Here is a 12,147-nt window from a genome sequence, read left to right on the forward strand (position 1 = left end):
TTAAAATAAAATGAAGGTTTGCAAGAAATGATTCGCATCCATCCAATCTACATAATGCAAACATGGCTTCTCCGAGATGTGATTCGCATCCACTCTATTCTTTTCCCTAAACAATTACGTTCTAGACAAAAGCATTGGAATACACCGGCAAACTTAAAGAAGCAGACAAAGGAGCGCTGATGTGATTGGATCCAAAAGATTTTGATTAGGCAGATCTAATCTTCATCATCATCATCACCATCGTAGTGCTGCGCCCACTGCTCACGCCAAAGGATGGACGGCCGATCGGGAGGAATCACCTCTCGCACAAGCTGCTGCTCCCGACCCAAATCTCTCCGGATTACTTCCCTTCCTCATCACATGAAATGTCACCCTCACAACATTATTCCCTCCCCCTCCGTCCATCAACACGTTTTCCATCATTCGCGGATCGCCGGTGTTTGTCGATTACATCTATCCCTCCATCTTATGTACATTAAACCTACTCGTACATAACCTCAAGATCACAGTGTTCGTGTAGCTGACCGAGTAAAAATATACGTATATATATAATAAGATTTCGAGATCAGATGTTGTTTTTATCATGGAAATATAAGTGATCGGAGATAGATAGACCAATTTTATTGATCGCATGTCTCTTTCATTTTACCCGAAGCGTTGAATGGTATGTAGACCAATTCTTGCTTTTCTTTTACACTAGGAAAATAGGGATTGCATCTGCTACAGCAAACACTACATCTCTCAAACCATCGACATGAAACCTTACTGTGTTCCCAGAGAAGCATTCGTTCCGACATTAACCTTATTGTTTCCATCAGAGGGAGAGAGTTCCCGTAGCTGATCTTGAATCAACTGACCGCGTTTTTTGATGATGAATTCGGTGGCCTTCTCGTTTATGCCAAACCCATTCTCTTCTTGCTGCCTCGTCTCCATTTCCACCCCGGCGCCTTCTCTCGGCGGCATACCGCTGCGCTGGTCAGGTTCATGGCCGCCCCTGCGCTTCCTCTTGGGGTCGCCGCCGCCCCTGCGCTTCTTCGTCTTGCTGCCGAAGCAAGCAAACAGGGACGCCGCATTCCCCATCTCGTGCTGACGACTGTGTGCTCTCTGCGACTCCTCACTCGCTCGCTCTCTTCACTGCTGCGGTGAGATGAGTTTAGTTAGTATTTATAGCGACACAGAACTGCTCCAATCTGATACCATGAGACAAAGGACGGTGATAGAATGGTTGGGACGGTGATATACTACTACACAGGAAGGTCGAATCATTTGGGGGATGCCATGACGTATTCAGGCCTCGAGAACTGACGTAAGGGTCGGTGTCCTGCCAAGATTATATACGCTGTAACTCTCCTGCAACATCATAAAATCTTTGTATTTGTATATAACGAGGAGAGTAGAGATTGAAGTTTGTGGTGAATGATGGGGAGGAGGAAACCAGGTTGGCTGGGGATCTGGAAAATTAGTATGAAAGGTGTGAGAGGACGGTGATGCTCCTCATCATGGGGTCTTGCTTTGACTGCTGACCCCACTTGGCCGGCCTTAACCTTTTCGGTGGATTGTGGCAGTACACTGCAACACTGTGTGTGATCATCCTCTCTTTGCACGCTGTAATTTTAGCAAACACTTGTGCGAGGAGATTTGACAGCATCAAAGGACGGTGCTGCAAGTCTTGGAGTCTCGCTATGACTGTTGACCGCCCTTGGTGGGTCCGACGAAGACAATGACCCTCTTAAGCTTTTCGGTGGATTATTGGATTATGGCAGCACGTTGCTACAGCGCATCTGATCGTCCCTCTCGTTGCCCACTGTAATTTTAGCAAACACCTACAGGAGCAGATTGGACCGCGTCGAAGGAAGGTGTTTGATGAAATGATAGTATATCCCACGCATGCGATTTGCCTTCCTATCGGAGGAGTAAATGAGATATGTAACATAGTGTCATTTCAATGTGGATGAATTTTAAAATGAAATTAGATATATATATATATATATATATATATATATAATGTATCAATTACTTTAACTAGTAAAAAATTTAATAATATATTATAAGATAAATGAAATAAGGGATCGTTGAAAGAAAAAAATAATATTATTAGGGTTGTAAATTATAAAATTAATATTAATAATATTATTTTTAAAAGTTATTAATAATGAGAGATTATCAATAATATTTTATTATTAAAAAAATTATCAATTTAATATTTTCTTTTTTTTTTAAACCGTAACTCGATTTGAATCTCGGATCGATCAGCAGCAGCAGAAGGAACGAGAGGCGGCGCGGACGATGGAGGATGAACCGCCGGCACCGCCCCTTCGCCTGGTCAATTTCGTCTCCGAGGAGCAGGTTATTCTTGGTTCCCTTCCCCCCCTCTCAAAACCCTAGCTCTGCATCCCACCTTTTCTCGATTCTTTGGATACCCAACCCTAGATTCCGTCCTTTTGTATTCCTTGCAGTTGGTTCATGCCAAGAGGACGCGGGGGGAGAGGGTCGAAGATGGCACCGCTCAGCGAGACAGGCCTTTGTACGAGGTTGGTCCATTCCGTTCCATTGCTGTCCTTCTCCTTGTGATTTCTCGTCGTCTGTGATCTTGCTTGATGTTTTTATTCTTTATGATCCTCTACGCTCGCAAATGAGTGGCTTTCACGCTGATCTGACTGGCTCTCTGTGTAATTTTCCGTAATCTTTGTAACTGCTTTAACGTAGTCAAATGCTGCAAGAAGATTTGCAACAGGATCTATAGTTACCTAGTTATTCAGATAAGAAAAACCTCCCGTGGGGAGTCATAGATGTAGAAGTTTACTAATGACGCAAGGAAGCGTCTCTTTATATCCTGTAGAGGATAAAGAGCAAACAGACTGCTGCTTCTAAACTGGAAATGAATGTGACTTGACAAGTCTTAGCCTGAAATTATAGAATCTGATAACCTTTGTCGATGCCACCAAGCGGGCGTGATGGCATTTTAAGCTGTTGATTTGCTTAAGTTTATGAGAAGTAATGCATAAGGGAGATGCCAACCAAATGACAACTTTTATCTTTGCAGAAGTTTGCTTCTCTTTAATTGTATTGCAATATATGCGACTGTTTTGTTGTAAAGGCACATTAAGTGCATAAATATCCGATCAGTGCAAAACATGATTGATGATAACATAGTGACATAACAGATAATCGTCTTCCTTGTTCATTTTATCATGCAAATATGTAGCTTATTTTAGACGAAATATGTTGACACTCCAATTCAGCAAAACCATGGTGAAAGGCTGCATTTGTTAAATTATTGTCATGAAATGAAACTTAAGGATGCATTCACAGTTTTGAGGCATGGAGTTCTTAAGTATGACAAATCCATACTAATGCTAATGCCTTCCATTAAAAGGATCGTTGAGATGTTGGCCCTTGTGATCGACTTCATAAGACAACACAATAATTCTAACTTGTCAAGTTACAAAATCTTCACCATGGTTGTTGTTAAAAAATGGTAGGAATCTTGGGGAACTTTTACTATCATCCTAATGCTTTTGCCAACCATCCTAATGTTTTTCTCTTTTTCCTCTCTTAAGGTTGATTGATATGCTTTTGTTGCTTTACTATGCAAACATTTGCTTGTATAACTAACTGATCAAGTTTGGATAGATATAGTATATTTTTTACTCTCTCGTGTAACAAAAATTAGGTATATAGAGTATAAAGATACTTCATAGTATGTTTATGGTATTTATTTTTATATTTATTTTTCTTGCAGATCTTGAAAGAAAATAAAGACAAAAAAGATGCAGAGTTCAATGAGAGATTTAAGCACAGTGAGTATTCTTAGTAGCAACCACAATTTGGGGATTGATCTAAGTGGCATTGTGTTGTCATGGTACTTATGTTCAGTATGTGTGTTCAGAAGAAAAAGAGCTGAACTATGTAGTATGTATTTCTTGTGATTTGAAGTACCTCTAATTATTTCAGATGCATTACCTTTGTTTTCTGAATTCAAGTTGCTCCGCTTTATTGTATTTTCTGTTAGAGTAGGTTTTTTGCTGTCTTGCTTTCTTAGACAAAATAATGTGCATATTCTGTTATCCTATGGTTTTATACATTATTGGTGCCAAGTTATGATATTTGTGTTTGTCATGTGTTTAGGACCACCCAAAGCACTGGATGAGGATGAGACAGAATTTCTAGACAAATTGGAGACTGTAAGCATTGCCTAAAGCCATTTAGTTATTGGGCATGACAGCATTTGAAGAACATGATCCTATTGGTTAAAAGTTGATGATTTGTTTTTCTGTCTTTGGATTTCAGTTGAGCTTTCTTAGTCAATGTTTCCATGGTTTATCTTTTTATCATTGCATATGATACTATCTGATTGTTGTTTATAGGCATGGCACTGTTGAAAAATATGTCATTGGGTGTTATTTGGTGATTATCTGAGCTGTGAATTAGTCTCAACATGCTGTCACCGGAACCACTTTTTTCAGAATTTTGATGCATTTTTATATTATGTGGTTCCAGTCTTAAGAGTATGCTTATTTCATTATTCTTTGCCATTCATCATGTTGAGAGCTGTTACAATGTTTCTAAATCCTCTTCATTGGTTACTGTTCTGCCACCAGAAGCGATTTTTACTTAATGCAATCAAGATGATTCCTATGGTCTATGTTTCTTGATTCACTTCACATATTTCAGAAGCTGTATATACAGACATGTCTTCACACTTTTATATTATATGGCAGTAAGAGTTGATAGCTTTAGATATTTGATTTTCTAAGTGGAAAAACTACTGAAATTTTGCTTTATTGGTCTCATATAACATCTGGAGAAAATGGTGGCGTATATATGTGTTGGATGGTACCCATGTTACTGTAAGGTTGCCTAACTGCTTGTCTCCTTCACTCTCAGTCTAGGAGGGAGTACGAACAACAAGTGGCATTTGAAGACGCCCAACAACTTCGCAGTTTCCATGTATACATCTTGCCCTCACAAGCTGATTTTTTTTTGTTGTACTATATACAGTGCTTATTGGTTGTATAATAGTTATCCTGTTTCTTTGTTCTTTTTTACATTTAAAAGAATACATTTGCAGCTAAAAGATTTTTTGAAAATTTAAAAAAAAATGAAAAAAAAACTGCAATGCTCAAGATGATTAATCTCTTATGAATCTGGGCCATAGCGTATTGTCACGGACAAACTTCTCAACAAGATGTTGGATGTAATGCTTATGTGTGTCCGTGTCTTTTGGCATGTTCATGCCCTGTACAGAATGTAAAGGGGCGGCCGAAGGCTTATAAGTCCCATTTTAGTTGGGTGGTGGCCTCTTTAGGCTTGTAAATAAAGGTTGTGTCATGTGGACACGTGTGAGAGCTTATCGGTCTGTAATGGACCATTTTACCCTTTGTTGTGCCACTGTTCAGAGCTTGTAAAGTCTGTTTGTAATTTGCATTGTCTATGAAGTGTTTTTCGGACATGTTTGCTTGTGGATCCCGTTTGAGGCGTTCTCTCTAACCCGTTCTCTCTTTTGATGGTCCTAAGGGACAATGGGAGGCTTCGGGGAGGCTGACCTTTGCGAACGGACACGCAAGGGTGCCGCACGACTTAGGCAAAACCAGCTAAGTCCGTGTCATATGGTATCAGAGCGGGACAAGCACTCATAGAAACACTTGACATGCAAACGTGGAGGACCTAGCGGGGCTGCGTTGAGGGCAGTCAGCACACGCGCGACCGTTTGAGGGAAAACGGGCATGGAGATGTAGGGAAAGGAGTCGCTCAGAGGAGCGGGCATCCGAGATTGGCATTCAGAGGAATGGCCAACCCTTCGCGCAAGAGGCACCACGAGAACAGGCAAGCTTGGAAGAATTTGGAGCGCACAAAGGTTGGGATGGCTGAGTTTGAGCTACGGCTCAACGTTGACAACTATACTTGATGGTACTCTAGGCAAGCGAGGCGCTTGGCAAGAATGAGACCATGCAAGGTGGAAAGAGTTGCTCAACGACCAAAAGAGTTATGCAAAGCTCACGGAGGTGAGGGGAATTGCTACCTCGAAGATTTTGGTACTCATGCATGGGCTTGTATGCGGACGACGGAATGTTCGTGGCCATCCCAAGGCGGCCGAGACTCGGCACCATGGAGCATTGAAACTTTCTCTTCGGCATGTGAAGGATACGTCCGTAGGCGGCTGAAGTGTGCAATGAGTTCAGCATGTTGCTAGACCTTGAGGGGTGCAGTGGGGGCTGTATTGACGGGGAGTCGCAATCTAGCAAGTGCGTTTGCAGGAGGCAGAACAATGCACAGTTTGTTTAGCAGATCGGAGTAGTCCAAGGGGATGGTGGTCTCCGAAACGAAGAGAGATGTTGCTCCAACGGGATAGTTATCCAGGAGGGATAAGTCTCGGCACTCCAGAGGGAGAATCATGTGAGACGGACTTCACATGTTGAGGAGGAGTACCTCACAAACAACAACTCCACGAAGCTCAATGGACCGAGCAAGCAGCGAGGAGTTGCCGCATGATCTCGCTCGAGAGAATGCATTGGTGGATGCATTGCGAGATCAAGTGGGGGAGCAACACAATTGAAGGCACACTTGGAGTCGATATGAGATCGGACTCAAGGGAGGGCTGACCCGTGGAATGGTGGGCACGAGGGCCACCATCGACTCAATGCGAAAACGAGGAGCGGAGCAACTTGGGTGTAACTTGGCGAAGTACCCAAGCCGCATGAAGGGAGCCAGCAGAGAAGTTGGAACATGGAGCAGAGGCACAGTGCTTTCCTTAGACAGAGGTCAAGGACATGAACTCTTGCAGAGGCAAGAGCAGGATCATGTTGTTCCATGGGTCCTTCATTCTGACGGAGTGGACTCATCTTGCATGGTGCCAAAGACGAAGGGAGCTTCGGGGCACATGCACCTTATCTCGGAGGAGCATTTGAGGGAGGAACTAAGGTGACTCAATTTGCGGAGGCGAAGTTGGGTTCAGAAGGCCTTAGCACGGGGCAAGAGGACGCAGAGGCGGGTACTCTTGAAGAATATGCCACAGTGTTGCCATTCGAGTTGCTATGAAGGAAGCGGTGCGCAGTGGAGATTGTGCTGGTAGGGGCAGAGGCCCAGGATCCAGACAATGGTGCATCAATTGCAGTGAAGTCGGGGGACTTCGGGAGCTACTAGGCGACGGACTGTCCTAGAGCGGTGCTTCATCTAGGTGTGGCCCAAGAGTGGGTGGATGAAGGTCGATTGCCAAAGGAGCGAACAAAATCGAAGGTGGATGAGACCCTGCGATGTATTGGCAGAGGCCACACATGGAGGGTTCACAATTCGAGTTTATTCCACAAGGATCAGAATGCAATGGAGATGTCACCAGGAGGTGACATGGTGCAGCGGATCGTGGTGGAACAGTTCGTGGCAATGCGATACACACGACAGTGTGTCCCGTGAGGGATGAGATCATATGGAGGTATGATCGGGAGCTACTGGGAGCTCCGCTTTGGTGAACAACACGACGGCAAGAAGGGCTATGGATTCAAGGAGTGAAGGCCATGGTACCGCAGAGGCGGGTCTTCCGGGCGTGCACCGAATTTTGCATCGGATGAAAACCTTGGTCATCAGCATATGGGGGCTGGGTTCCACCAAGGGAAAAGTTCGTATGCAAGTACCAGGGAGTCCCATGGGAGGGACTTGATCATGCAGAGGTATGATCGAAGCAGCTGGAGAGTTGGACTGCTCCAGAGCTCATATTCGCTTAAGGGAGCCCGGCAAGTCAGAGGACAAGGCCGAGTAAGCGAACGTTGCTACCAAGGAAGCTATGGAGAACAGAATCGGTGCAAACCCTACAATGCGATGGCAGAGGCCATGCATGGGAGTTGCAGTCTGTCTTTCCATCGACCAAACATACTGCTTGGAGAACACGGAGGTGTTGGAGCAGGGGGTCGAAAGGGGCGAGGAAGCGACGATGAGTCCAGAGGGACTTAGCTACCCAAAGTCAAGCAATCAGTTAGAATGGAGGTGGACTCAGAAGAGTGCCACGGAGACATCTCTACTGATCGTGAAGAAAAGGGATTCAGATGCGAGGCGACGGATAGTAGGGCCATGGGCATGGCAGCGCCATGGTACCGCAGAGGCGGGACTTCCGTCAAAGTCATTGATCCCTTGCTCTCACGGAGGGAGAGCGTTTGGTCGTGAAAGGGGCCGAGGAGGTGGAGTATGCAGAGGCAATCTCCAAGTACCGAGACAAGGCTGAAGGGCAGAGGCCAAGAAACTTCGTAAGACCGGTGTCAACAAGTTTCTCATCAAGATAGCCGTAAGTGAAGGACTTCGGGTCATGCAAGAGTGCACGACCAAGGAACGAAGCAAGCAGTACGCGGTGCTGTACCTTTGCTACTCAGTGGAGTAGGCGGCAGGGTTGATGGAGAAGACGGTACAATCCCAGAGGCGACCTCATCTATTAGAGAATTACTCCAAGTTGGGGTGGAAACTTCCTGCATTCCAGAAGTTCAATGGCTTTGAGAAGGTGAATCACAGTAACTAACTCAACGCAAGGAGTGCAAACACTTCAAGTGCTTCAGAAGTGTGAGCAAAGAGCAGGCGAAGGCCAGTAACCAGCTCGATGCATGAAGTACAACCTCGAGGAGGCGGGCGAAGTCAAGTAACCTTTGCCTTCTCAACTCTTAAGAGAATGGGCGAAACCGAGTACCCCAATTCTCTTATCTATCCAGCAGAGGAGCTCTGCACAAGTTCAAAGACCCTTCGAAGATAATGGAAGACAATAGTTGTCAAATCCTCACCAACGGTGATCAGTGCTACTGAGAGTAGATTGTCCGCTTCATTTCCCAACGAAATGCCAATCGAAAGCGGAAGTGATGCGAACCTACTTGGATGTGACAACTAACTGAAAGAAGAGTCAATGGGCAGATTTTGTGGAGGAAGGACCCAAAAACTTCAGAAGTTTGCGAGGCGATGCTCGTTAAAGCTCCAACAAGCATCCACCCAGTTCAAGCAGCATGTGGGAATTTTGAGAGACTGGCGCAGTAAAGATGGTCTTTTCCTTCATCTGGGAGATCCGCAGGAATCAACAAGGATCAACACAACTCAGCCAACCCCACACCACAGTCAGAGTCATTGGTGAGTTGAAGCAGCATGACGGATCAAAGTTCGACTACTCAAAAACAGCAGCGGAGAGCAGCTGGGAGCCAGGAGGCGCATTGCAGCTGGAGCAGAAGATTGAAGACTCAGCAAAAGCGAAGAGTTGCAGTGTTCACAAAGGCTTCGACGAGGACGTCGAAGGGATAAGTGGGGGAGAATGTCACGGACAAACTTCTCAACAAGATGTTGGATGTAATGCTTATGTGTGTCCGTGTCTTTTGGCATGTTCATGCCCTGTACAGAATGTAAAGGGGCGGCCGAAGGCTTATAAGCCCCATTTTAGTTGGGTGGTGGCCTCTTTAGGCTTGTAAATAAAGGTTGTGTCATGTGGACACGTGTGAGAGCTTATCGGTCTGTAATGGACCATTTTACCCTTTGTTGTACCACTGTTCAGAGCTTGTAAAGTCTGTTTGTAATTTGCATTGTCTATGAAGTGTTTTTCGGACATGTTTGCTTGTGGATCCCGTTTGAGGCGTTCTCTCTAACCCGTTCTCTCTTTTGATGGTCCTAAGGGACAATGGGAGGCTTCGGGGAGGCTGACCTTTGCGAACGGACACGCAAGGGTGCCGCACGACTTAGGCAAAACCAGCTAAGTCCGTGTCAGTATGTTGGTTGGATATTTATATCGTAATCCTTAAAGGTATAAGAGAGTGGAAATAGGATCACATTTATAATACTTGTACCTGTATTGTCAGTTTCTTCTATGGTATTGACTAACTGTTGATAGGATTGATAATGGCTCTACTTTTAACTTGTAATGCTCTTTACATACATGGTGTATTCCTGCTGTGAATTAAATGAACCATAAGTTTCTATTATCCATCATTGCTAAATTTGTCTTTTCTTTTGAATTTCTAGGAAGCAGTGGCAGCTCAGTCCTCTATTGTTCATGAGCTCAAGGAAACAACACCTGTGACTAGGACTGAGGTTAGTGTTTGGTTATCTACAAGACACTTGCAATGTGTGTACATAGCAACATGCTACAGGAGGTTGGTTTGCAAATCAAACTTTGGATTGTCCTTTTCACTTGTCGCCTGTTTGTGCATGCCCTCCTCTCCTTCGCCATCTGAATCTGCGTAATCATCTATCTCCTCATCCTCCTTCGGCACCGTTCACCATTTCATCTACCTTAATTGTTGCAGTTGCAAATGGTAGCTATAGATGTAGATATCTATACAACTGTTACTTGTAGCATGTGCTTTACTTGAAAGTGCTACTTGTACGCATTTCCAATTATGGACAACCAAGTTCCTTCTGTCCCCCGAACTTTCCATCATTTTCGCTTTCCTCCTTTAATATAGGTGACCTGATTCACAGGTACCTAAGCCTCTCCCTAAGAGGAATCAACAAGCACGCTCGGGAAACATAATTATAGCAGTGAAACCACAAGCAAAGAAAGCCAGGACTGAGGTGACCGTCCCTGATGGCTTCTCGGAGAGTAGCAAACCTCCAGATGGGCGACTTGATGCAAAGCCACCACCTGATGTTGCTCCGAGTGCACTTGGGGGTTTGGTCTCCTACAGTGATGAAAGTGAAGAAGACGATTGATCGTTTCTATCTGTAACTCAGCGCAGCCTGAATTGTTTATTGATCGTAGCAATTCTTGTTGCCGTCAACCTGCAGTCACTGGAAACCAATCCAAAGCATGTGGAAAACTTTGTAGGACATAGGATCTAGGATCGGTATTCCTGTAGCGAAGTACATATATGTGTGAAATGGTAAAAAAATTAGTAAAAAAATTGTAGGAAAAAAAGTTATGTTTTCAAGGCAGAATGTTGATAATTTTAAATTGGGATCAATTGGAAGATTTGCCATATACAATCAGAGTAGAGCTTTTAAATTGACATATGTATAATCCTCAGAAAAGAAGCTTTTTGTTTGGTTCATTCCTGTTGCACTCCAGCTTTGTATCATGCATAAACTCACAGAGGAAGTGAGGTGGGCAGTGTTGAAGTGGACATGCAAACAAGAAGTCCACTCATGCAAACAAGAAGTGGACGATGAACAAGACCGCGGTGGACTGAGGTCAACACGTAAATCCACCCTCCTTTTGACTGCTTGGATTCACCCATCTGCACTGAAAGTTTCAGATCAGCTAATTGCCAAAAAGCAGCTCAACGAGTACAGGCATTTGCCGCCAGCTTTTGCTCACTCGTATGTGATAGTACTCGAGGAGATTCCACTGCACCATTGAGGACAAAGAAAACACTACAAATGAGGGATTCCAGTCGATGCCAGAGTCCTGTGTGTGCGTGCGATGACTGGTGTCACCATCATCCAGAAAACTATGTTCATCAAGTCCATTTGGAAATGCATCATTTCTATTTTTCTTCTTTTTTTTTTTCCTTCAATCATGGGAGGCACTGGAATCAAGTTCAACTGCTGAAGTACCTGACAAAGAATTTTCTTGCAAGCTTCTGTAAGAGTTAGTGTTCAGGTTAGAGACCTACATGCTCTTCACTGTCATTGCTGAGGTCCCAAACAGAAAGGAATGCAATATATGTTCTTCCCTGTCAAAAGACAAAGTAGAGAGAGAGAGAGAGAGAGAGAGAGAGAGAGAGAGATTCCTGTTCACTTTCAGTATGTGATAGACAAAATCAACACCTCATTGTGCTGTTTTGCTTCTTTAGCTGTTAAACCTGTGAACAATGTGGAAGAACAGACAAGCCTTGTAGCAGGGCATTGCTGCTACACAGAGATACGTCTCATTTAACAGACCTTGAGAATGTGTTCTTGTGAGAGATGATAAGATCACCAGGGAGACATGATCCTCAAAAGAAGTGCAAAGTGGAGGGGCCATAAGAGAAGGGAATTTGTGTCACTTGGACTTGGACTATACATTCACATGGAGAAGGTATATGCCACATATCAGACACAAGTGACAAGGAGATGTGTTGGGGGCTGTCATTTCAGTGGCATTTCCATCTCCATGCAAAGAATGGAACCCCCCAAGCTTTAGCTGTGGGATGAGACTAGTCTTCTTTTTATCTTTGGACCCCATGATTGCCTCTGTCACCAACCTCACTCATTCAC

The 12,147-nt window shown here is 44.2% G+C and overlaps 1 protein-coding gene across 1 annotated transcript; it reads left to right on the forward strand.

Annotated features, from left to right (window-relative positions):
- Positions 1–2,233: 2,233 nt before the first annotated feature.
- Positions 2,234–10,962, forward strand: LOC103990500 (uncharacterized). Its single transcript, XM_009409668.3, has 7 exons — positions 2,234–2,346; positions 2,457–2,531; positions 3,743–3,800; positions 4,129–4,184; positions 4,888–4,950; positions 9,973–10,041; positions 10,432–10,962. Exons 1-7 carry the CDS (start codon positions 2,287–2,289, stop codon positions 10,660–10,662), a joined length of 612 nt encoding a protein of 203 aa, XP_009407943.2. The 5' UTR covers positions 2,234–2,286; the 3' UTR covers positions 10,663–10,962.
- The last annotated feature ends 1,185 nt before the right edge of the window (positions 10,963–12,147 follow it).

Source organism: Musa acuminata, chromosome BXJ3-7 (genome assembly GCF_036884655.1).
Source record: "Musa acuminata AAA Group cultivar baxijiao chromosome BXJ3-7, Cavendish_Baxijiao_AAA, whole genome shotgun sequence".
NCBI classification, from domain to species: domain Eukaryota; kingdom Viridiplantae; phylum Streptophyta; class Magnoliopsida; order Zingiberales; family Musaceae; genus Musa; species Musa acuminata.